The sequence below is a fragment of the Myxocyprinus asiaticus genome, chromosome 47, assembly GCF_019703515.2.
Source record: "Myxocyprinus asiaticus isolate MX2 ecotype Aquarium Trade chromosome 47, UBuf_Myxa_2, whole genome shotgun sequence".
Classification (NCBI taxonomy): Eukaryota; Metazoa; Chordata; class Actinopteri; order Cypriniformes; family Catostomidae; genus Myxocyprinus; species Myxocyprinus asiaticus.
In genome coordinates, this window is record NC_059390.1 from 16,310,699 (window position 1) to 16,338,138 (window position 27,440).

General features: G+C 38.0%; 1 protein-coding gene across 1 annotated transcript; it reads left to right on the forward strand.

Annotated features, from left to right (window-relative positions):
• Positions 1–1,118: 1,118 nt before the first annotated feature.
• On the forward strand, positions 1,119–21,261 carry LOC127436645 (insulin-like growth factor I, adult form). Its single transcript, XM_051690905.1, has 5 exons — positions 1,119–1,388; positions 2,724–2,883; positions 13,715–13,896; positions 15,365–15,394; positions 18,013–21,261. The coding sequence occupies exons 1-5, from the start codon at positions 1,335–1,337 to the stop codon at positions 18,070–18,072; spliced, it is 486 nt and encodes a 161-aa protein (XP_051546865.1). The 5' UTR covers positions 1,119–1,334; the 3' UTR covers positions 18,073–21,261.
• Positions 21,262–27,440: the final 6,179 nt, after the last annotated feature.

Consider the following 27,440-nt stretch of genomic DNA (forward strand, 5'->3'; position numbering starts at 1 on the left):
TAAGGTTACATTAGGCAGATTTCTGTGCATACCCTCAGATGAAATTCTGCAGGCGCCCATGTCACCGTTTGCGGATACCATACAAATTCTCTCATAAAACAGTCATTTTAACACACTCCACACATAGGTTATATCAAAAGCATTGTTTAGTATAAAAATTTTTTGAAGATTAGCGGACAGGTGGTCAGTTCATTAAGTGATGAGCTGTTTCCTCACAAAAGCAGTTTATTCAGCACACTGAAGCTTCTCCTCCATAGACATCATTCAAAAAGAATGTCCTCTTCTTGTCTCCTCGCCACTGTACAGACATAGAATGTCTATGGGACCGCAGCGTTGTGCTGTATTATGGTATACGCTTGTAGGCTCCCCTTACTAGAAGGGTTCTGTAGACTATGTATCCTTTCCTGGGATTTTTCTTTTTCTTTTTCCAATGACTTAAAAAATAAATAAATAAATAAATAAAATTAAAAAAAAAATAAAAAAATACAAGATAGCGACATAAATTTTGATTTTAAATATTATAGTCCACTCAATTTGGAAAAGTATCGATTCAAATAGAAAACTGACGATTTTTACCCCAAATGTATGTTCACTATGTATGTTTATGGTTATTAGAGTATTGCACCGTTCCTTTCGCGTTACCTGTATTGAAATCAATCAAATTTGCGCGCGGAGTTACAGCCTGCAAGTGCGTTCCAAAACGCTCACTTTTGAGGCTACAATTCAGTAAGGATGCTGCCATAGAAGACAGCTCACTAGATTTTGGAACAGACCCATTGACAGGTCCTGCTGGGAATACAGAGATGAAGACACCGTCCAAATTACGCATGGGAGTGTCTCTGCAATCAACTTCTGTCCTTTCTGAAACCTCACTACTGTTTATCATATTCTCCCTAGAGAAAACCCGCCTTTTCCCCTTCCTCTCTCTCTCCCTGAATACCCCCAATCTTTTGTAAAACATTGCGGGTGGCACGGTAACTCTCTTCTGTTTAAACTAAAGTCCTAGAAAGATCAAAATTCAGATCTATTCTAAGAAATAGATGACGTTATTTGAAAGTGTGCCCAAAATCCTTAATGAGTAACTTAGCGAGAGGAGAAGGCAAATGCTGCCCCAGCTGTTTCCTGTTGAAAATGTCTCTGTAATGTAGATAAATGTGAGGGATTTTCTCTTCAAATCCGTCTCCTGTTTGCCAAATCTCACTTCTCCACAACGAGACTGCGCAATGGAACAAAGTCGGAATATTGAGATTTGACATTGTCCGCATCTCATCCTCTTTCTCGCTTTTTAATGACTTCAAACAAGTTCGTTTTTGCAGGGCTTTTGCAGGAGACCCATGGGGATGTCTAGCGGTCATTTCTTCCAGGGGCATTGGTGTGATGTCTTTAAGGTAACTTATAAATAGGCACCTTGGACTTAGGGTACAATGACTGTTTTTTTTTTTTTTTTTTTTTTTTTTCAGAGGAGTGATTACCTATAATACAGAAACAAAAATCAGGAGTTATTATTATTTTTCAGGATAATATGCACCGAATTTTAAATAGGATTATCCATAGTATTTCAGATGCATAAATCCAAATCAGCATCTTAAGACGCACGTCGGCATTTTGACATTTGTAAGACTGTGCATGCTAAATGATTTGACAGAAATGATCTGACAGCTGTATTATGTCAAACTTTTGAGACTTTAAATATATAAGAGAGATTGCATGATGTGCATGGTGAGTCATATCTTGATACACCAGGGAGTTCATTTGCGCAGTGCACAAGTGTTGTAGTCGCCAACTTGGATATTTCACGACCCTTAAAAGTAAATCTTGCTGACTCGACATGAATTAGGGTTTGGACTATCACAAATATTTTCATTTTCGAGAGTGATATTAACCCCCAGATGGGTTTTTTTGTGGAATACTTGAGAGATGTGTGGTTGAATGCGTTGCGCAAGTGTCCGATTATATTCTCTTTATTATGTAAATTGCTTCCTCTTTGGGTTTGGCGGCTTTTCAGCTTTCCAGTTCCATCTCACAGATCTGTATGTGAACCACAGTGCTCTATCCAAGATATCCAAATCTGCAAGGCTTACAAAAGCGTTATTCTTTTACCGGACACTGAGTTCATTACAAGCGAGATTAGAGGCGAGAAATAAGCGCGCGCTGGAGGCATTTCAAGTGCACTGTTCGTACGACTTCTGGAGAAGTGACTCGCAATAACATGCGTCTTTATTTTAGCGAGATTGGGTGCGCACGGATGTAGGAAACTGACCTCTAAGTAGTCATAAAAATTTGAGTTTAACTGGAATAAAGCGGGGTTTCTGATTGGGAGACACTCGAGCGCTCACCGTCACCATTCGCAAAACGCACGTGTCCAACCTCAATGTACAGACAGGTGCATTGAACAATGAACTTTTTTTGGTTTGTACATTTATTGGTCTGTTGTCAGATTATCAATACGGGATGAGCAGAGATTATTAAATGTTTACCTAAAGTGTGCTTCCTGTGGTAACACCACATTATATTAAACCCAAAATCACGGAATAAACCTGAATACATTAGGTTACGCGAACAATTTTTTTTTTAAGGGTTAGATCAGGCTGCATGAGGTTGCAGTTGCAGGTACCACTTTTTACAGTGTAGCCTAACTGAGTTTGAAATGCAAACACCTGGAAGTTTCGTAGCAGATGTTACAAACATTTCCCTGTCTCTATCCCTCTCTCACTTGGATGCAGTGTACCATGCGCTGTCTCTCGTGCACCCACGCCCTCTCGCTGGTGCTGTGCGTCATCGCGTTGACTCCCGCGACACTGGAGGCGGGGCCGGAGACGCTGTGCGGGGCGGAGCTTGTTGACACGCTGCAGTTTGTGTGTGGAGACAGGGGCTTTTATTTCAGTAAGTGCACATTTTATTTATTCATCAAGTGCTGCTCTCTCTCTCTCTCTCTCTCTCTCTCTCTCTCTCTCTCAGCACTAATGCGCCACTCATAAATAAGGGATCAGTTTTCATGTATTCCTGTGCAATTTTCTAGAATATTTTCTACTTTCTGCACCTTTTCACTTGTTTTGCTTCGTTTTCCAGCTTCATTGCCATATTTTACAAATATTATTGTTTTACATAATAAAGAATGGCATTCATAAATCATAACATGAAATAAAAAAAATTTAATGCACGTTCTTGGTCTTATTGTGCAGAATTCATCGGTGCACATAATTCCAAATAATAAAAAAAAAAAAAAAAAAAAAAAATGTCTTCGTAATCTTTTATGAAAATGTAATAACTTGCTCTGTCTCTGAAATGACTTTCCTTATTGGCTGATGTCACAAATCCCTCTTTTGAACCCCTCCCCTCCAACCACCTGGCTCCATTCTGGTAGACTATGTAACGGAAACTTTTCACAAGGTAATAATTTCCCGATGGCACCATGTCCCACCACTATATTTTTCTCATTCAGTATCTTGTTTCATGGTGTATTACATTGACTTTAAACAATTTTAAGGTGTACCGTCACAATGTCAGAGATGCAGCTGAAAAAAATCCCAGACTGATGCTTAACATTCAAGTAGATCTGCCAACTGCTTTGCCCCCAAAATGAGGTTGGTGGAATTTGGCGAAGAATCGGTACAAGATTAAAGCAGGGCAAATAAATGTAGTGCACATCTTTTTTCCAACAGAGAAGAGGGAAATACCCAGTGAAAAACCACTTTGAATCCACACTTAAATCTCCCATTTTCCATGAGCCAGTAGAGTTGAGTCTTGGGATGTCCCTGTCGGCTTTAGGCAGAGAGATACAGGAGCTCTAGACCTTGATGGGGGGGTGGGTGGTGGATGTGAAGTTGTTTACCGGAGTGACAATGTGTTTCACTGTCCCCTTCTGCAAATCGCGTCACCGTTTTGTGGCCCCCTTCATCTTATCGCGGCCCACTTTGGCATATCACGGCCGACCCACCGGGAAAAGTCCCAGTTCTACAGATGGCCAGTCCGTCTCTGCCTTTATGATACCTGCGCTGTTCCTATCTTGATCAGGCAATTAGTTGAGGTGTAATCTTTATTATTTCATGTTGATGTGTTTGACAGTCATCTCTTTTGCTTACTACCAATAGTGTTAATATGTTGTTTGAACACAGGTGATTTTAAAGGACTGGCACACCCTTTCTTAAATGGAAAAACATCTCTAATTGGCTTTTACTTTTCTCACCCTTATGTAATTCGAAACCTGTATTTTTGTTGATTCTGTGGAATACAAAAGGAGATATTTAGCAGATTGTCCATACTGCTCTTTTCCAAACAATGATATGGATCCAAAAAGGACAAAAACTCATCATATAAGTAGCCCATACAAATTAATGTTGCAAATATACAACGTTATATTGCAAATTTTCTAAAGCCATACAATAACTTTGAGTGAGAAACAGACTTGCATGTAAGTTAGCAATTAATTTCAGTCTGTTCCTCACATAAAGCTATTGTATGGCTTCAAAAGAGTACTGACCTTAGACTATGGACCTTTTTCACAGTAGCGCCGTCTTTAATTTTTGACAGGAATGACAACAAGGCTGTAAGGACTAATAGTCTCTTCAATGGGTTTTACTGCTGTTTAAAGTGTTTTGGATCGTTCTGCTGATAAAACATTGAAAAAACCTCTTTCCCAAAAATTTCAGTAGACCAAAAACCCCAGAAAACACAAGTTGTGGAAAATTAGATATGATCTAGGAGGTTTATACAGCTTTTCATTTTGAATACCATTCAAGAGACTGTGAGTCTATGCATCACAGCCTCATTTTCATTCATGTCAAAAATCAAATATGGCGCTAATGTGAATGAGATTGTAAAGATTACTTTTACAGTGCATTTTTGGAGCTTGACAGGATAAATTATCATGCATTTTTTTAGAAAAGGGCAGCATGGGTATTCTGCCAAATAGCTCTTTTTGTGTTCCACAGAATAATAATAAAAAAACATTAGGGTGAGTAAGGGATTACAGAATTCTCATTTCTGCTTGAACTGTCCCTTAAAGGCTGGGAAGCTAGATAGCTCAAGCTGTATAATGTACCGTAACCAGATTCCATTTGGCTCAGAGAAAAGTTTGTAATCTGGACTTTTGCAATTTTCCAGAAAAATCAATTGCTCTGTGTAACTACATGACATTTTATTTTAGTGATCAGTTAATGGTATCAGTTACATCACATTGTGACTGTGCTGCTGTCATGTTTGTACATATATTGTTATGTGTTGAAATAACCCAGTGAGATATTTATGATGTGAAAATGACTCGCAGATGTATGAGAGTTTTGTGCTACTGACATATGATGTGATTATTTTGACAAGTGGATAAAACCCACTGATTCTAAGGAGCCAAATTTTATTACCTTACTTGAAAAGCAAGGCAAGATTGAACTTCAAGTTAGAGTTGACATTTGAAGTTTCCAGTCAACAACATTTGAGCTTTTAGTGGTCACAAAGGAGCTGGCTGGATCGTTTATGGTTGTCAGTGGCCACGTGTTTGTTTTGTCAGTAAAGAACCCAAAATAAATAGGTTTATGTTAATCTGAACTTTCCGTGAAATCATTGCATCATCATGACAGATTCAGTGAAGAGCAAATAGATGATTTTATACAGATCTTTTGATGATCATAGACATAAAAAATCTTGCATGAACGTACAGATGCACAAACCAAACTAAAATTATTATTTAGTTTTCATTCTGTCAAAATTCCGTTCTGTTTTAAAGGGATACTTCACCCAAAATTGAAAATTCCGTAATTATTTACTCACCATGTGACTTATGTTCTTTTGTGGAATCAGTTTTTGTGTGTGTGTGCGTGTGTGTGTGTAAGTGGTATTTGCTACTTTTACAGTAAAAGTAGCAAATACAACACATGCAGTGTATTCCAAGTCTTGTGAAGCCATACAATCACTCTGTGTAGAGAACAAACTGAAAAAAATCTTTTTCACTCTCAAATCAAATCATTAATGTTGTTTCAAACCTGCATGGCTTTCTTTCTGGAACATAAAAAGGAGATATCAAGCAGAATGACAGTCTCAGTCATCAATAACTTTCAATGTATGGAGAAATCATGCAATAAAAGTTAATGGCGACTAAGACTGTCTTTCTGCTTAACATTTCCTTTTGTGTCCCACGGAAGAAAGTAAGTCATATTGGTTTGAAACAACTTGATGCTGAGTAAATGATGACAGACTTTTCATTTTTGGCTGAACCATTCCTTTAAGCTTGGCATCCCATATAAGCAGCATTCTGACTAGTGACACAGTGTGCAGTTCTGCCCATCTGAATGAGTCACTCTCTAGTGCCCTTGTCACTGCCAATGGAACTGCACTCACATTTCAAAACTTCAGATTGCATTATCTTGATATAAGGTGAAATACAACTCTGTGGAAAATCCTATATTGAAACAAACTGTGGTCTTTGGAAAGAGAAATACAGAGGAGAGGAAGAAGAAGAAGAGAAAAGAGATGGGGGAAAAGAAAAGATCCACGGTGTAGTCAGTTTTTCCAATTATTAGCCTGACCTAGAAATCCTCAGTTCGTTGTCTTTGAAACGCCTCAGCAGCAGCTCATCCCAGATTGTCTTCAGTTCTAAGGGGTTATTACAGAGGAGCGAAACTCTGGAATGAGTGATGATACAGCATAATACAAAGCTGGACTACTTTTAGACACTGTGAGCACACCAACTTTGCTCATTAAGAGGGGCACCTAGTGGACAAGAGTGTTTCTGTAGAGAAAATAGTCTCTCATTTGTACAGTCGTTTTGCAGCGCCGTTCACCTCCCATGATGCATTCCCTTTCTCCACGCACAGGGAATGTGAAAAGTTTTGGCAGAGCAGGAGAGAAGAGAGACTTCAGTTTGGAGTCAGTACAGTAGTTTAGCTCCATCTGTGCTGGAAATTCAGAATTCATCTAAAAGTGGGTGCAGACAAGGAGCTGCTCTTACAGATTCAGAAGAATCTGCTATGGTCTGGCACAGAGGTCATCTGATAGTGGATTTTGCTGATACCGATAACTAAGGTGGTGGGGAAAGCAGATAACCAATTAGCCGATAGTTTTTAAAACTGATTTATAGAATGTCAAAAAAAAATTCTTATTCTTCCCTTACTATGACGGGCACAGACAACGAGTTTATTGTTTAACCAAAATCCCCAAAATAACCAGAAAAGATGAAGATTTGGTGCATAACGCAGAACTTTTAAATATAAACAAGCCCAAAACACACCGTGGAGTCTTATTTTGAAATGCTGAAATTATGAAAAAACTATCTGCAACTATCTGCATAGATTTTTGCCAATAACGATAGTTCCAAAAAGCAACTATCGACCCGATTAATCTGTTAAACCGATATCTCTAGTCTGGCACCCGGATGGCGAGTGAACTACATTAATGATTCATTTAGCACTTTTGAGGAAATAATTCGTCCTAACTACTGTAATAGACAAAACTTAACAAAAACAATATTATTTTTGGTACCATACTAATGTTTCTTATTACTAAAGTTGCAAATATGCAGAGACAACTATAGGCTTCTGTTTGTCTTACCAGTGGAAGTTTGGCAGAGTGTTTGGAAAACCAGTTTAAAAACAGCCCTTATTTATTTATTTATTAATGAATAAATATTAATGAACACTTTAACATACAAACAATCAATAATTATTACACTAATTTAAGTCTTACAAGCCCAAAGTATACATAACCCAGTTCAGTTTTTGGTTAATTTTGAGATGGACATAATGATGATCAAATGATCAAATGAGACTGATTTGTGAGTCTTTTTGATCAATTAAAAAAAAGAGTTTGAGAAACTCACATCTCAGCAAAAACATAAATAGTTTGTGGCACTGTAGATTAGTAGTAATGTATAGAAGCTGAATAACAGTGCAGGAAACTCTACAAGGGTCATTCACACTAAAAAATAAAAAAAAATAAAAAACCTAGAAGCAGCACAACAAATATTACAGAACACAGGTGCCTCAAGACGTGTTTTTAAAAAGTTGACAATCTTTTGAACTTTACACAGTGTCTAAAAAATGCAGCACTCCAGCAAGAGATGCTGAAAAACAGCAAGACGCAGCACAATGGTTGAAGACGTCTGTCTAGCGCATGTTTACATCAAAAAACAAAAAGTCTGCATCATGGGACATTGCAAACATTCATGAACTGTTAATAGAACCAAACATAATGACAATCATTTTAATTAAATTTTTTAGAACAACATTCACATTCCCAACCCTACTCTTCTGTGACGCTTCAAAGGAATCAACCCAGTCTCATAGAATGAATGTTACTATAACTAAATTTACGCAAACTGACTTTTATGTGCCGAATTCTATGCTTCGTCGCAGTTTCCTGGTGAAATTAACACTGGAGGCACTACAACAACTGTGTGTTTTATTCACTTTCACACAAACCACGAGTACAACAGCAGATTATGGCTTTATAAACACATATTTTTCGCGCTTTTACTCACACACTGCTATGTTATGATACTGAAACTCTTTTACTATAACATTCAATCATTAAAAAAAAAAAAAAAAAAAAATTATTTTAATGCTTGTATTACAGACTCACCTACATTTACACAATTATTCCAGTGTGATTAGCTTCTGAGGTAGGTCACCTCATAGTGTTGAATTTTGAACTCTGAAGTATACGGTTGGAGACCAGCCAAGCACACAAGCTGACACGTTAGACGAAACAGTCATAGAATCGACACAAGATGACGTGGTTGCATTAGAAAATGTGCTTTTCATTTGTCATTTTGTTTTTGGACATTTTCATTTAGGTTTAGGCGTTGGTTAAGGGTAAGGATGTCTGTTTTATGTCTACCTCTCATTTGATTTTAGATCACTATAGGTTAGGTTTAGATTAAAGTTATAGGTTAGGGAGGTGCGTTTTACTCATTAACACCTCCATGTAATATTTAACTTAAAAACCTTGTCTGATTACAACAACATTTTACTTGCTTTTGGCACCCCCTACTGGACATTTCACTTGGAAACTGCAACCAAACGTGTAAAAAGGCATGTGATTTGGTTTTGCAAAAACATTGCTTCTGTTACGTAATGTTCATGAGATCAGGCTGAAAAGAATTTCTAATAAATTAATGATGCAATGATTGCTGGTTTCAGTAGCAAAGATGAAAGGCAAAAGATAGTCAAAATTAATTGAAGTAACATCATAAACATCACTGATAAGCCTTCTTTTCACAGTTCTGTTTGTCTGGTTTCATTATGTTTGAAGCAGCTGGCGAGGAGAACACACAAACAGCACAAACACATAAACTTGGCTACTGTCCTAGAGCAGTACAGGATTATGGGGGATTACAGGATGATCAGGATGCCCCCTCCCTCCCTGTTGTTCTACTGGACATGAGTACATTGCAGAAGGCACTAGGCATTCTGTAAAGGCCTCATGGGTGCAGCACTTCTCTACTAAGAGGAAGGTGATTTTTACCTATAAAACCCAAAATAAAAAGATTTGACCTTTTCTGAAGGCAAAGCTAAAATCCAATCAAAACTATATAAGCGTCTGGCAAGACAATGCCTCATGTTTGTCAGTTTCAAACATTTCAACATAAGCAAAACATTCCATAGCTGTTGAGAACTTTTAGACTATGGATGAGAAGGTTGGTCAATTAGTTGTTCATTGATCAAATTGATTAATGAGGTCAAAAAGTTTATCTACTCTAGATGTCCAATAAATTATCTAGATGTCCAATAAATAATAATAAAAAATATAGGAGTTTATTTCACCTGCTACGAGCATAAAATAATGTTCCTGATATGCATGTTATTTATCTGTCAGTTTCAGTACAAAAGGACTTTGTTACATTGAATCTTATATTTTTAATTGTTTGGATTAGTGTTAAGGTTGTTTCATTCTGTTGTGCTCCATACATCTGTTTTTGAATGCAAGCAGGAATCCTATGTGAACGCCCCTTAATAAAAACATCTGATTACTGTCACCTACTAAAATATGTTGTTTTGCACATCCATACTTTATACACCACAAAGAGGAACTGTTTCTACTGTCTGTCTCATTGGGTTCCCCCTCTGACCACTAACGGCTCCCCAGTGAGATCACTAGCGCTAGTAAATGTCATTGCGTACCTGTACCAAACCAGCATAAACCAACCTGGACATATTTTCAATGGGGTAAACATCAGTATAAGCAATCTTAATCAGTATAATGGAGACAAGGAGGTAATTTGCTCAGGTTTGAAAGTTCTCTCTCTATACTGTGAATGGGTTGATAGTTTTACTGAGGGAGGGGATTGTCTGCTGAATGGACAGATAATCTATCCCTATCCCATAAAGCAACAATAATGCATGATTTAATCTGTGGACAATTTATATGGATGATAAAAAAACAAACTAACAGTTTTACTAATCTGCCCTACGTAATGACAAAAACATGAAAACAGACCTGTAACCAGTGACTTTAAAGGCTATTTCCTTCTATGTTCATGGCGTATCCCACAATAACACCTTATTTTGGGATAATAATTATGACCTCTTAAAAATCAGCACTTAAAATCTCTAAAACCCATTTAAACCGATTACACTGCATTATAAGAGCTTCTCTTGTTGTTTATTGCACCTGTTTAATGAAGGGTCATATGAGCTATTTTGAGGAAAACAGCAGATGTTAATTTGAGAGGCTTTTGTTTAGAAAGGGATCAGATAATCATTCAGAAAGCAGTTTTGATAATTTGTGACAATGCAATTGATTGATTTACCACAAGATAACTCTTGTTTTCTTTAAAACTCGCTGTCCTTTTAATATGGTACATACAAATACTGTATAAGGGAAACCTTCATTCATAAGGGAAAATTTGACATTTCAAGTTGACTTTGAATGTCTTTGAACACAAAAAGCATCTCTTACCAGTGACAGCTTGTAACAGTGAGAGTCTGGGTATGTAAATAATAATCTGGGTAATACATAATCAAGCACAACACTTAAAATAGATTATTAGTGGTACTTGCTAAGGCAAACATGACTATTATTGTTGGGTTAGGTTTGTTCTAAACCCCTTTATGGATGTGAACATTACCTCAAATCGTGCTGCTTATTGAGGAGACTTATGCTATTTCTTTTCTAAGTGAGTGTAATTGGTCCTGCTTGACCTGCTCTGAGCGGGATTTGAACCGGCGTCTCCAGTATGGGAGGCGGGCGCTCTAACGAGGAGGCTAATGGCTACAGCCTCTAGCATCAGTCACTAGTGCACCTCTTGAGGCCAGGGGAGTGAGGTTTTACACACACTGCACAGCTGTCACGGACCAGCTGGCTTCCGTTACACTCACCCCCCTAAACCTCACTCCGATCCGGGTCATGGCACCACTGTAACCGGTCCTGCTCGAACTGCTCTGAACGGGATCCGAACCGCCGTCTCCAGCATGGGAGGTGGGCGTGCTAACGAGGAGGGTAAAGGCTACAGCCTCAAGCGTCAGTTGCTAGTGCGCCTCTTGAGGCCAGAGGAGTGATGTTTTACACACACTGCACAGCTATCACATACCAGCTGGCTTCCGTTACACTAACCCCCCTAAACCTCACTCCCATCTGGGTCACAGCACCACCGTAACCGGTCCTGCTCGACCCGCTTCGAACGGGATCCAAACCGCCGTCTACGGCATGGGAGGTGGGTACGCTAATGAGGAGGCTAAAGGCTACAGCCTCTAGCGTCAGTCGCTAGTGCACCTCTTGAGGCCAGGGGAGTGAGGTTTTACACACACTGCACAGCTATCACGTACCAGCTGGCTCCCGTTACACTCAACCCCCTAAACCTCACTCTCATCTGGGTCACGGCACCACTGTAACTGGTCCTGCTCGACCCGCTCCGAACGGGATCTGAACTGGCGTCTCCAGCATGGGAGGTGGGTGTGCTACCAAGGAGGCTAAAGGCTACAGCCTCTAGCGTCAGTCGCTAGTGCACCTCTTGAGGCTGGGGGAGTGACAATTACACAACCTTCGAGACATGTGTTCTAGTCCCGTGCAAACTAGGAAGTAATTGCGTTCACAAACAATGGTCAGCTTTATTAAGAGGTTGCATTTTCACTCAAAAATTACATTTTTATTCCACTGAGAATTAGGTTTAGGGTTAGGGGGTAGAGTTAATAAAATATATATTCCTATATACTGCATTATATAATTTACTTCTAAAAATACAGTTCACACATGCCATTTGCTCAACAACACTTCCAGCTTCGGCCACTGGGGGTAGTTATTTGATTTTCAGTAAGCACAGACTGATTTTAGCAGCAAAACTATCGACCTACTGTTGCTGAACTGACAGAGTGATCAGTCTCACACCTTAGCATTAGACTAAACACTTGCCCAAATGAGTGTGCAAATGCAATTCCACCACTGCAGAGTCCAACATAAAACTCTCAGGAGGCTTAGAGCTCAGTCATACTTGGTGAAGAAAACAGCGCCCCCTAGATCTCACAGAACTGCTCTGCACCCAAGAGTTATACAGTCTGTAAGGATGCACCTTTGTCAGAATTAGAGCCCCTCTCTTTCCGAAACAACACTGTCAGAGTGCAGCAAGTGCAAAGCAGAAGTTAATGCATTTTGTCAGCGCTGGCAGCTCTGCGAGCCAAATGCTATTAACTCTGAAAGGGAAAGGCATTTCCTCCTTGTAAATGCCATATTAAATTATTATTATTATTTCATTTGGTAACAGGGAAAAGCCTATCGGAGCTATATTGCCCAAGGTGAGTGATGAGTGGGATATTTATTAAGGCCACCATGAGATTGGGGACAGGGCGAAAGAAACACAAAGTTACTCAGATGTACCTACAACATAAATCCTTTGGTGCTACAGTGCCCTCGTCAGGGCCTGGACAACCCAAATATTGAATTATATATGTCTAAGTAGCTTAAACCTGTCGTTAAACATAATGTCTAGGACATAATAGTGCTTTGACCTCATTGGCAGCACATAAAATGTATTCCCATGATTTCTATGCTTTCACATGAGTAATTATCACCTAGTTCAGCAGCAGCAATTACAGGATCATAGGAATGTTCTTAGTTCATCATGGTCTTCTGGAGATGTGATTCTTCTTAGCGGTGCTGAGATCTCCACGGATGAACCAGCTTGCCAGGTGCAATTTGTGCAGCATGGGAGTTTGCTCTGTAGGTTGATTTGACCCCACAGGGGCCAGACTTGGTGTCCCAAACCAGTGGACTAGTTTAAAGATATCAAGTTTGAAACTGCAAAACGTGATATTCTTAACATTTGGGTGAGTGTGACCTCCATTTAACTGGGTAGCTTGCCAAAAAGAGTCTGCTCTGTGCAAAGTGATACCCTGTAAATTTCTCTCTGAAGAAATTCATGTCATTCATATACAGTCTGAATAATCAGAGCCACGGTCTGGCTACTACACTGAGCTATTACAGCGAGCATGACCAGGTGCTTAGCCATGGGTTACTATGGAAAGTTTTAGAGATTTAGCAATTCGGTGCATGACATCGCGGGCCATAATTTTTCCTCACAAGCTGGTACCATGCCAAAAATAAAATGGATAAGGTGGATAACTTCAAGGTGATGACAGGCTTTATTTAATGTACCTGGGGTAAAACTAAACTTGAGCTCGCCATTTAACCACAGGTGCTCCCTCACGGCAAAGATTTAGGAATGCTTTTGCTTTTTTGTATGTGGATTAGACGGATTAAAGTTTCTTAGAGGTTCCTCTTGTGTGCCCAACAGGCAAACCGACAGGATATGGGCCTAGTTCGAGACGGTCGCACAACCGTGGCATCGTGGACGAATGCTGTTTTCAGAGCTGCGAACTGCGACGGCTCGAGATGTACTGCGCGCCTGTGAAGCCAGGCAAAGCTCCACGATCTCTACGAGCACAACGGCACACAGATATCCCAAGGACACCAAAGGTGGGCAAAAGAAATACAGATGATCATTCGGGTACTGTGATCACACTGGTTGTATAACAAAACTGGGGTCTAGAGTGGGGTCCAAAACTCTTGGATCACATTAAAAATCTATTTTTTTTTTTTTATTTTTTTTTTTTTAAGCAGGGTAGTTAGTTTTAGGATTTTGACAAATGTAAAAAAAAAAAAAAAAAAAAAAAAAAATTATGACATAAAATGCAGAAGAAATATTTAAGATTCAGCACTATTACTAGGTAAGTAATCAAATAATCAAAATTGTAAATTTGACCATGTTAATTCCTTTGTACATAGGTCAGATTTCTTTGCATCAATTGAAGCACAAAAGATGCTCATTGGAACATTCTCAAATCATGCTGTAATTACATGGATCGTCAGGTTTGTACAAACTTGTGGAGTCCATTTCAGCTTGAGTGCATGGTGTCTTTTAAGAAATAGTTCACCCAAAAATGAAAATTCTCTCATCATATACTCACCCTTATGCCATCCCAGATGGGACTTTCTTTTATCTGCTGAACACAAATTAAGAGTTTTAGATTAATTTCTTGTAAAATAAACTTTTGGTCCATACAATGCAGGTGAATGGGTGCCAACATTTTGAAGTCAGCATAAAAGTACTCCATAAGACTCTAAGTGGTTAAATAAATGTCTTCAGAAGTGCTATGATAGGTTTGGGTGAGAAACAGATCACTTTCACATTCTTCTACTTATGTTTTTGGTGATTCACATTCTTCATGCATATCGACTCCTACTGGGCAGGGAGAAGAATTTCTAGCAAAAATAGACTTATATATTGATATGTTTCTCACCCACACCTATCATATCACAACTAAAGGTATGGATTAAAACACTGGAGTTGTATGGATCACTTTTATGATGCCTTTATGTGCTTTTTAGAGCGTCAACATTTTTGGCACCCATTAATTTGCATTGTATGGACCTACAGAGCTTAAATGTTCTTCTAAAAATCATAATTTGTGTTCTGCAGAAGAAAGAAAGTCATACACATCTGGGATGGCATGAGGGTGAGTATATTATGAGATCATTTTTTTTTTTTTTGGGTGAACTATCCCTTAAAAGCAAAATGGAGACATACCAAATACTAAGAAATTCATGTACATTTTTCAATTCAACTTTTCTGTCAAATTGTTGTGCAGATCATATAATTTGACATGAAAAATGTTGTATTAAATTACAGAAATGCAAAATAGAAGCATTTTCAATAGTGGTATCAGACTTTTGGATCCCACTCCACTAACTTGTGCAACCCTAAAGCAAATTCCATAATATTCTTAGTGGATGCAGGTTGCCACATTGTCTTATTAATTAGAGATTTAGCTATTTTTTAAAAAAATGAACAGATGTCTGTATGTAGAAATGACTTAATTAATGTTTAAACTGTTTTATAAATGTATATACATGTAATGTATTAACTGATTGTGTTCCTCTGCAGAAACCCGGACATAGCCACTCCTCCTGTAAGGTATGTCTTCCATCAATCTGAAAGCGAGCCATTGTTAACTATGCTGTTTGTGTGCATGACAATATCATTGAGCTTGAATGCTCAAATAACACCATAAATGGAGTGCAATTTCTTACACTGAGGCAGTTTTAAAGGAATAGTTCAGAATTCTGTCATCATTTACTAACAAAGTATTTAATAATTTATTAACAATTTTATTTTTGGGGGGCTGAATTCAATACAATGGCAGTAAACAGCACCCAAAATCACATTAAAAGTACAGTAGTTCATTAATCCATGTCTAATAATTTGTTTTTCACTCTCAAATCAAATCAAAACAGCAAACAGCACAGTAAACGGAGCCAAAATTCAAAATGACGGCTACAACAATAACAGCCAACCTTTTGCACGTCTCGTGACCAAACCAAACCAATGAGGTTTTTAACCAATGAGGCTTTATTAAAGGGATAGTTCACCTAAATAGGAAAATTCTCTCACCATTTACTCACTCTCAAGCCATCCCAGATGTGTATGACTTTCTTTCTTCTGCAGAACACAAACAAAGAATTTTAGAAGATTATGTCAGCTCTGCAGGTCCATTCAATGCAAGTGTATGGTAGCCAGAATTTTGAAAGCCCAAAAATCACATAAAGGCAGCATAAAAGTAATCCATACGACTCCAGTGGTTAAATCCATGACTTCAGAAGCAATATGATAGGTGTGGGTGAAAAACAGATCAATATTTAAGTCTTTTTTTTTTTAATATAAATCTCCACTTTCTCTTTCATGTTCTTCTTCTTTTGTTTTTTGGTGAATCACATTCTTTGTGCATATTACCACCTACTGGGCAGGGAGGAGAATTTATATTAAAAAAGGACTTAAATATTGCTTTGTTTCACACCCACACCTATCAAATCGCTTCAGAAGACATGGAATATACCAATAGAGTCATGTGGATTACTTTTATGGTGCCTTTATGTGCTTTTTGGAGCATCAATGTTCTGGCCATCATTCACTTGCATTATATGGATCAACAGAGCCGAGATCTTCTTAAAAAAATCTTCGAATGTGTTCATCAGAAGAAAGTCATGCACATCTGGTATGGCATGAGGGTAAACTAACCATTAAAGCATGAAAGTAAGTCAGTCTCTACTGCTATTGTATTGAATTCAGCCAATGAGATTTTCAATAAATTATTCCCTTTTGAGTTCCACAGAGGAAAGTCATATGGGTTTGTAACGACACAAGAGTTATTGATGACAGATTTTTCATTTTTGGGAGAACTATTCCTTTAACTCATTGCAGAGCTATGAGATTAACACCGGTACATTGTGCTGTAGTACAGTCATGAGGAAAAAGCAGCTCATCTCTCACCCCTGCTGCCCAAATGTGGGCCATCCTTTTAAGTGCTTTCAGAATTCCTGTCTTGAAAAAGAAAACCATTAGCAAGTGAACTGCCTAAGTGGTTTTTGTGGTAGACCTGCATAGGCTCTCCGCAGACATATTTCTGCACCCATACGTCATGCGCTGGAAACTGAATGTAAGGTCACCTTAGATTTCTGTGTGCTGAGTTCAAAGCCTGGGCTCACATGCCGGCCTTTCTCTTTCACTCCCTGCATGCGGTTTCATTCTGAGCTTAGCTTTCGTGAATTGCACTTATTAATCTTGCTGCGGTAAAGGCTTTTCATGTGTTGCTTTGACAGTTCATTTCCTCAGCATTATGAAATAACAATCCCCTCACCAAACAGCTGTGTTGTTATGGGCACAGACAGCCGACTTAAGACCCAGCGCCGTTCTCCTCACCTTTGTCAGCTTTCTCGTTTCTGTCTCCGTTACTTCTCATGATCTGAACCAACACTAGTTCAGGTTTCCCACGGTCATAGAAATTTCTATAGTTAATGCACATATTTCTAGTTTTGCTCTGCTCTAAAATATTTAATTGGCTAGAAATTGCTCTTGCGAAGAGTTAAAATTGTAATGATATCCGATTTAAATGAAAAGAATTGTTTAACCAAAAAAATCTGAATTCTGTCATAATTTACTCACCCTTGTTCCAAACCCATTTGACTTTCTTTCGCAGAACACCAAAAATTATGTTTGAATGAATATCCCAGTCCATCTTTTCAAAACAATATAAGTTGTTAGTGATTCACTTTCAAACTTCAAAAAGGAGGCAAAAGTACCATGAGAATAGCCCATGCAAAGTCTTCTGAAGGGATACAATAGGTTTTGGTGTGAAACAAGTCATTTTTCAGTGAAAATCATGTTGTACATCCATTAGCAATATAAGAGAAGTTCATTCACAGTGCATTGTTTAGCGCTAAACACCATGCACCAAGTCGTATGGGTTTAAAACCACATGAGGGCGAAGAAATGATTTTTTTATAATTATTTTTGGGTAAACTATTCCTTGAATCGTTCATTTGAGTCGTTTCTTTTCAATGAATTTAACAAAATGGTTCAAAGTCTAAATGATTCATTAGCAAATTAGCATAAATCAAAATTATATAAAAAAATTAAACAAATCCATTTCCAGGAATCAAAACAACAGGAAGGTCCATGAAAAAGCCTTAAAAATTAACTGGTAAAAAAGGGTGGGGATCATGCTTATTGCCTTTCTTTCTATCATTCATTTTCAGGACGTTCATCAGAAGAATTCGAGCCGAGGAAACACAGGGGGCAGAAACTATCGCTTGTAAAGGACAGTGGAGGGAATGGTTGAGAAGGACAAGTGAAATTAATGGACATCAGAAAACGGGGGAAGAGAGAAAGGGTGTGGCCTTACCTGGTCCTCCACGGACATGCTCCACTGTAAAAAAAAAAAAAAAAAAAAAAAAAAAGAGAGAGAGTAAGATACTGGACAAATAAGCCTCATGTTAAGAAAAGCAAACTTGCAACTAGAGAGAAAATAGGATGATTTTATACACTACACCATTCCAAACTGGGGGGAAATGATCTGATGGAAAAACAAACTAAATTAGCTGCTATATGAAGTCAAATGATAACTCTTATTTTACCTCTGTGTATGAACTGTGGAACCCAGAGTATACTAATAGCGGCAAAAAGAGTGCCAGTGGCCAAATATTGACCCCACTAGTCCAATTCAATTTGATGAGGTCCTTATTCCACTGAATTAGGAGAGGAGAGATTAAGGCCTTCTCTAAAAGAAGGATCCACATCAAAACATTAAATGACTTATTCAGTGAATCATCACAATACATTTTTGAAATAGTCCAAATGTAGCACAAGTTGATCTCAGTTATCAACTCAAAAGCAAATTTGATCTAAGACTTGTTAGCCATCTCATATGGGTATGTGTTACAAGCTCCACCACTGAGAAAGGAGTTCGCAGCCAGATCGTGTTCGACAGATCATACTGACAAGTGAGGCTGTCTAGACAGTTTACACCGGATGGAAGCCTTGCAAAACAGATGCACAGTGAGATGACTGTTTCATAAAAAACAATCTATTCTTATTTGATGTACTGTAATGTGCAAGTCCAGATCAAGGGAGATTATAGAAAAGCCTTATGCAGATGTGCAGAGGTGCTCCAAAGAGGCCACTACATGGCAATTTAGGATTGACAGATCATGACCTACATCCTAAAAAACACCTTGTGTTTTTTTATTTATATTTTGTGTGGGAGGTTTTTGTTACTTTTGTAATTATTTTAAATGCATGGTTTTTCATTCATTAAAGATAAAAATGGAGGTGAAAGCCAGTCAGATAAACAGTTATCCGCATGCATTTACACCAATATATCAGTATGCACAGGAAAGATAGAGGGAAGACTAAATCAACTACAAAAACTGCTACTAATCATAACGTATGCACCCAAAGAAAACAGAAGCAAAGCTTGCGCACCCATCTGAATCCTAACGTGACAAATGGGATACCCTATGGTGTTGTGGACAAAGACTATGAGACTGCAAGTGACATCAAGTGCACCATTTGTGACAGGGCCTGAGCAAATGTTGCACATTTTGCTTTGAATACTGCTTATCGTACAGGAAGTTGCATCTTTTTTGGCGAAAGACTGGTCAGGTGAGCCGGACTGATACTCACCAGCTCCATTAAACCCCAATCCAAGTGACTGCCACTGGGGTTGTGGAGTATGACCGGGCTATTTGCACATTCTCTCTGCATGGAGACCCCAATCTCTCTGACCCCAACGGATCACGTCAACCCACACTGTCTACTCTGTATCTTTATACTCGACCTATACTATCCTTTGCCTTCTCTAACCATAATCGTATGTGATGCCATCATATAGCTGAACCATATAAAAAAATCAACCCACTGTATAATGGTGCTATTTTGTAGTTTGTTATTTGCAGGGGTTGGCAGAAAACAGAGATGGCTTAATGTTGGAGGTCTTCCCTTTTGCACAGCCTTGTGGCCACCATTGTAATAATATTCTCTTTTTATTTTAAAGCTATTTCAAAAAAAGTAACAGAGTAAGCGAGCAAAAGTATTTTTGTGAGATCTGTGAAAGCATGGAAAATAGCAAGAAAAAATGTATATTGCGGACCTGTGCTGGTTAATTGCTTTTTATTATTATTATTATCATTCTCACTTTGAATCAATAATCAACCCTATGCCAAATAACTTGCCAGAAAGTACTGTGAACTGTAATTCTCCAACATTACCAATATTTTGACTATCACAAAGTAGTTTTTCATGCGCTACTTTCACTTATTTAGACATTTTGGCACTGATTCTACAACTTATGATGGATTTGCAACTACCAAGGAAATGGTGCAAAACAACCCTTAATGCAATACAGAGAAGAGAACAACTCTCTCCCTCCCTTTGAGTAATGACACAGTTACAAGATAGTTCAACCAGCTGCTTACAGTAGAGTAATTTGGCCAAAGGTGATGCCTGGCTCACACAGTACGAGTCTATTCAGGGCCGTTGTTTTTCTTTTCACCTGCCTATGTTTATACTCATCGATATGTCTAGGGAGGTTTATTAGGAACATTACACCAAAATTAAGTCAATTACACCACCAGTGCGATGAAAAAGGTTATTTATGTTTTAAATAGCAGCACATTAACCACGAAAAGAGAAATCATAAATCAACAGGATGAAACAGATGGAAAATTTTATTTTAAAAAAGGCAACTCCCTTGTGCGTTTTTAATCTCATCAGAAATTTGGGGTTTAGTGTATTTTTATGCTTGAACTGGACAGTAAGTATTTTAAAAGTATGCATATTATCTTTTCAATTAGCATTAGAAACAAAAGAAAAAATGTAGAATCATATTTAATAGGCTCAGTCCACCCAGAAACATTATATCATGTGCATGTTTAACAGAAGAGTTTTTAAAGCAATATATGTGGTACCGGTACTCACGTAATACCAAAGATTTTAAATATCTAGTGAAAGGTTTGTTACATTCATATAGGTTTGTGGTTGATATCTGGGCAGCACTACCGGTACTTGTTGAATCTTCAATTAGAATGACACATTAAGAAGCATATTGTTACAGGAATCACACGTTTTTTTTTTTTTTTTTTTTTTTTGTTTAAGTTGCGGTTCCTCCTAAACTGAATCTAGGACTGAGATTTAAGAGCTTCTAAAATGAGGTTCAGACAGGGGTGGGTAATGTATGATATCACTGTTGTGGCAGATTATTTTGCTTTTTATAGTTCATTTTACTTGCTATTGTTAGTTTTTATCTGAACATGTCACTACCGAGACAGAAACAGAATGGAATGGTAAATAATGAAACATTCCGGGCATTGATAACTTGCACTGATCGTTTCATTATGCATTTTTTGATTGTGAGGATTTCATTACTGGTGCTCAATTGCTTTCTGTAAAAAATATGAAAATACTGACAGATTGTTCACCGTTCCTGCTGAATAAACCACTTGTCAATATCTAAAATCTCAAAGAGTGATCATTGTAATGAGAAGAACAGATTAAATATGGCAGTACTTTGTTTAACACTAAAATGCAAACATGAATTTACCCCCTAGAATGTGTCAAAAATGACACGGATAAAAATTTGAAGTGTATTATTAATAAAACTGCTTATTTTTCAAAGAAAATTAATTGCATTGATAATTTTAATAATAATTTACATTCATAGTTGGTTGATAATATACAGTATATTTTATTGTGAGGAGGTTCACACACATTCAAAATGGAGCAGTTTTGGGTGATATTAATATAACTTTGGATAAAAGCATTGACTGAATGACAGCTTGTTATACTGCACATACTTGATATTTGGCCTAAATACATCATGAATGGTATTTAAAATATGGAAACTAGGAATAGTGATGCAAACTCCCTTTGTATGTTGACTTTATAAAAAGTGTAAAAAACAATGGCTCTGTCACTTTTTCAAAATATTGCTCTGTTTGTTCGAGCATCCTGACATAACAACATTGACTTGACCAATTATGTGAGTTAGAGTAGGGACTATCTTTTTGTCTGACCAATGTAGATGGGGAGCGTTCGGGAAACATCTTTAAAGTCTTAGGCAAGGCAAGGCAAAATATAGCACATTTCATACACAATGGCAATTCAAAGTACTTTACATATACACTACCGTTAAAAAGTTTGGGGTCACTTGCCTGAAATGTTTCTCATGATCTTTAAAACCTTTTGATCTGAAGGCGTATGCTTAAATGTTTGAAATGAGTTTTGTAGACAAAAATATAATTGTGCCAGCATATTAATTTATTTAATTACAAAACTAAAATTTTATTAAAAAAATAAAAAAGTTTTTGAAATGGATGACTTGGACCGAATAATTAAGAAAAGCAGCCACTAAGTGCCCAGCATATAGATGGGAACTCCTTCAATACTGTTTAAAAAGCATCCCAGGGTGATACCTCAAGAAGTTGTTTGAGAAAATGTCAAGAGTACATGTCTGCAAATTCTAGGCAAAGTGTGACTACTTTGAAGATGCTAAAATATAACACAGTTTTGATTTATTTTGGATTTTTTCAGTCACAATATAATTCCCATAGTTCCATTTCTATTATTCCATAGTTGTGATGACTTTACTATTATTCTAAAATGTGAAAAAAATAAATAAATAAAGAATGAGAAAGTGACCCTAAACTTTTGAAGGGTAATGTAAATGATAAAGAAAATACAAGATAAAATTTATTTTAAAACAAGAAATGAGATTAAAAAATGATCAATTGAATTAAAAAAATAAGTAATATTTATTAAAATGAATAAAAAAGAAAAAGAATACAGAAATAAAATGATGCCGTGGAATCAGTAAGTGCAGCACAGTGCTCAGTCAGTAAATGTACAATTAAACAGAAGTGTTTTCAGTCTGGATTTGAATGTGGCTACTGTTGGAGCACATCTGACTTCTGGAAGCTGGTTCCAGCTGCGGGTGGCATAATAGCTAAATGCTGTCTCACCTTGTTTTGAGTGAACCCTCTGTATGTCTAACTGACTTGATCCTAATGATCAGAGAGGTCTGTTAGGTTTATATTCAACAAGCATTTCTGAAATGTATTTAGGTTCTAGGCTATTGAGTGATTTATAAACGAGTAATAGTACTTTAAAATCAATTTTAAATGTAACTGGAAGCCTACTGGTGATGAATGCATGAACAAGTTTCTCTAAGTCTTCACTGGTTACAAAACATCTCATTCTGGCTATAATTTTGAGATTATAGTAGGATGATTTAGTTATTGCTTTGATGTGACTAAGGTCTGACTCCAAAATGACACCAAGATTTCTTGCTTGATTTTTTGTCTTTAGATCCTTGTTGCCAAATACAATGATCTCTGTCTTGTCGTTGTTTAATTGAAGGAAGTTTTGGCGAATTCAACTGTTAATTTCATCAATGCATTGGCACAGAGAGTCTATGGGGCTGTAGTCATTTGGCGATAGGGCTAGATAGATCTGGGTGTCGTCTGCATAGCTATGGTATGCAATTTGGTTCTTTTTCATAATTTGGCCTAGTTGGAGCATATACAGGTTGAACAGGAGCGGTGGAAGAATTAAGCCTTGTGGGACTCTACACATCATGGATATCCACTCAGATTCATAGTTGCTTATGTTCACATAGAAACCCCTCCCTTCTAGATAAGACCTGAACCAGCTGAGGACCGTCCCAGAGAGCTCTACCCAGTTTTCCAATCTGTCTAGGAGAATGTTGTGGTCAACATTTTGTGGTCTTATAATTATTTATTTTTTTAAAGTACATTTTACCTTTACAGCAGAGAAGCAATATTTCTACAACTTACAAAGCACCCTGGATGCTGAAAGGTCATGAAAAAAAAAAAAGTGCATTTGCCAAAACTTGCATTAATGCCCATAAAGTAGCCTGGGGAACCTTTTGCCATTCCAAAACTGCACAAGTGATACTTTCTAAAAGATGCCATGTTCTGCCAAGACAAACAAATGAGGCTGTGACTTTACTGACGAGAAAGCTGCACATTCAGCTCTCTCTAGGATGGACTCAGTGACAGCACAAAGCTCTCATATGCTGTCAGCAATTTTTAATGGATGTATAGTGGAAAAATTAAGCCTTTTAATAGATAAATTGGCCACCTGGCTTGGGTTCAGCAGACATAATTTTAAGTGTGGAACAGGTCATTGGCAGGCATCGTCTACAGTTATTTTGAATCTTTTTTCATCAATCTTTCCTTGTTCCCTTGTTGCGATACTAAATACTTTTATTATCCCACAATTAGACAAATTACAGTCTGCAACTAATTCTGGAACCATCACATAACCTCCCAAAGTTGTAGTGGATTATCCAAACCTGACTTCAAGCTGTTTCCAACTCAGTAAATGAATGCAGACTGAGACTAACTTACTGCCTTACATCTCCATTTGTGTTCCATGTCATACAAGATAGTCAAACAGGTTCGGAACAACATGAGAATCAATTCTTTTTGGTGAACTATCCCTTTAAGAGACTAGAATGTCACTGGAGCGCTACAAGATTTAAGAGGAGTGAAAGTACACAGAGTGTCTTCGTGGACTGTGGTTGCAATGCACATTCCTCTGACTTACAACACATTAATACATTGTTACTCCATATTCCATTTAGCCATGGTAACCAAGAGCAACTGTTTTAAGAAGCCAGCTTCCTCTCTGCTGATCAAGCTCAGAGGAATTCAAGCAGAAAGCTCCTGCGTTTCCCCCGATCTGGCCTATGGTTGCTCTCCGACAACCGAGTGCATTTGAGGACACTGTTCCTGGACCAAATCCTGAAACTGAAGCTCCAAGCTTATACAACTTATGTGCGCTATTGTCTTTTAAATGACCTTGTGGTCAATACTTTCTTCCATTTCCCAAGTTTCCCCACAGTAGTTTGAGAAGAAAAAGAATTAATGTAGGGCTGAAGACATGTTTTCACTACTAATGAATACAAGGAATCAGTTTCTGTTGTGATACAGTGTTCAACTAGAACAGCTGGCTCTTGGAAATAAATTATTAATTCATGTATTCTTAAGGGAACAGCAACTATTTAAACATAGTCTTGGCAGGTTTTTGGACAGGTGCACTGCAACATCTGTCATACAATATGGGTTTGAGCATCCATTGATGATATAGACATCAGATACAGAAATCTAGAAAAGGTAATCAAACTTATTTGTGTACTGGAACTTGACTGCTTTCTATTGTCTTGATTTCTAGGGAATACATGAGTGACAGCTTTACTCTCCATTCCAAAATCAGCCACATTGAAATGCTTATTCTTAGGAAAGGCTGAGCTGTTGTGGAAAGGAGGATGAATTCATGGAAAACCATCTTTAGATCATTCTAATTCTGTATTATCACAAGGTATTCAATGTGAATTGCCATAAAACAGATGACTATAATTGCTGTCATTGGTAGCCTGCTATTATTTTCAAGCAACAATAATCCTCCTATATTCATCTATTTTGTCTCTTATTTCTATAAATATACACTGAAAACTCATAAATTGACTTGTTCTCTCAACTGAATTGAATAAGGGTGTCTTCAAAACTTGTGTAATTAAGTTCATTTAACCTGGGGTTTATATAGACTGAACTTAGCTATTTAAGTTAAGGTAACTGGATGCAAGTAGACTTAACACCGAGTTGCTATTTTAATGTTGTTGTTTCAACTTAATCATTTTAATTGAATGGACTCAAATTAAGGTTATACAACAATCTTAAACAGTGAAGGTTATAACTTATTCCAAGTCAATCATTAAATAAACTTATTTCTCCATAGAAATACATACACACCTCAACTTCAGTTGCACAAGCACAAACAGGATCCAACTTGACTAAAGTGGACACAGATGATCCTCATGGTGACATCACACGAAACACCTATTTGCAAAAAAAAACAACATAAATAGTACTACAAAATAGTACTATAAAATGTATAACCTCTATAAATTCTAAATAACTATTTAAATGCCCCCATATGTTCCCTATGACCAAAAAAAACAAAAAAAAAAAAATAATAATAATAATAATAATAATAATAATAATAATAATAATTAAATAATTCAAGCAGAAATCTAAGTAATTACATTTTAAGGACTCCGGTCTAATCTGGAATTTTTTTTCTCCTGTTTTGTCCCATTGCTTCTAGTTTCCTCATCTGTGTGTTTGTTTTGATACTCTATTATTCTGTCTTCTTGCTGATTGGCTAAGCCCTAATTAACATGGCCGCTCGTTATCTCCACACGTGTTCCTCTTTCCCCTTGATTAGTTTGCTCCCAATTTATTGTCCCTCTGTCTGCTGTTTTGTACCAGATTGTCTTGTAGCCTTGTTCAGGCCAGCCTATTTATCATTGTGGCAGTCTTGTTATCGGTTTGTTCTATTTCCTTTCATTCCAGACTGCCAGAGGCAGTACTGAAAGCACTAGTGGAAAACTCTTGCGCTTTGACTGAGATTCGTTTTAGAGAGTTGTCACCCCGTGACCCATGATGTGTCTTAAGCTATAAAAACTCCTGAACACATCAGCTTGATTTCTTCATTCTCGCTTGACGGAATCGATTGTGACAATATTTTGAGCAGTTAGTTTTGAAGAGTACTTCAGCTGATATCCGTGAACTGTTTTGTCAGGGATTGGATTACAAGCGGTTTTCTCCATGAAGTGCCGTGAGTGATCGGGAAGTGCGGTTTACGAACGGTTTTCACCGGGATTCGCTGCCTGTGATCGGGAAGCACTGTTTATGAGCGGTTTTCTCCAGGATTCGCTGCTTGCGATCGGGAAGCACTGTTTGAGAATTTTCTCCGGGAAGCACCCACGAGACAGTCTTGCACTTCTGAAGGGTTTCAAACTTCTGGCTACCTGTAAGTTTGTATACCTTTATGAACACATACCCTCTGAAGCCCTGGTTGCCTAGGCTTAATGAGTGCAGGATCATCGTTTGTTACTCACTGGACGTGAAACTTACGTGAGTGTCGTTAACAAGCGATGGATTTATTCTCATTGGATTGCTCTTAGGTGAGTACTGAAGTCAGTATGGATACACTTAGATGTACTACATGCCCTAATGTGATGGTTATCATGGATGGACATAATCAATGCCCTGCTTGTCTTTTTTTTTTTTTTGGAATGCCCAATTCCCAGTGCGCTTTTAAGTCCTCGTGGTCGCATAATGATTCGCCTCAATCCGGGTGGCGGAGGATGAATCCCAGTTGCCTCCGCGTCTGAGACCATCAACCTGCGCATCTTATCACGTGGCTTGTTGAGCTTGTTGCCACGGAGACATAGCGCGTGTGGAGGCTTCACGCCATCCACCGCGGCATCCGCACTGAACTCACCACGCGCCCAACCAAGAACAAACCACATTATAGCGACCACGAGGAGGTTACCCCATGTGACTCTACCCTCCCTAGTAACCGGGCCAATTTGGGTGCTTAGGAGACCTGGATTCGAACTAGCGAGCTAGCAAACTCCAGGGGTGGTAGCCAGCGTCTTTTACCACTGAGCTACCCAGGCCCCCACCCTGCTTGTCTTTGTGTGGACCATCTCAAAGAGGCCATGTCTGGCCCATGCCCTAAGTGCTCCATAATGCCTGTTGCTGTGTGTCGAGCACTACTGGCAGGTCTGGAATACTGTGCAGAGGATTTGCAGCTTTCT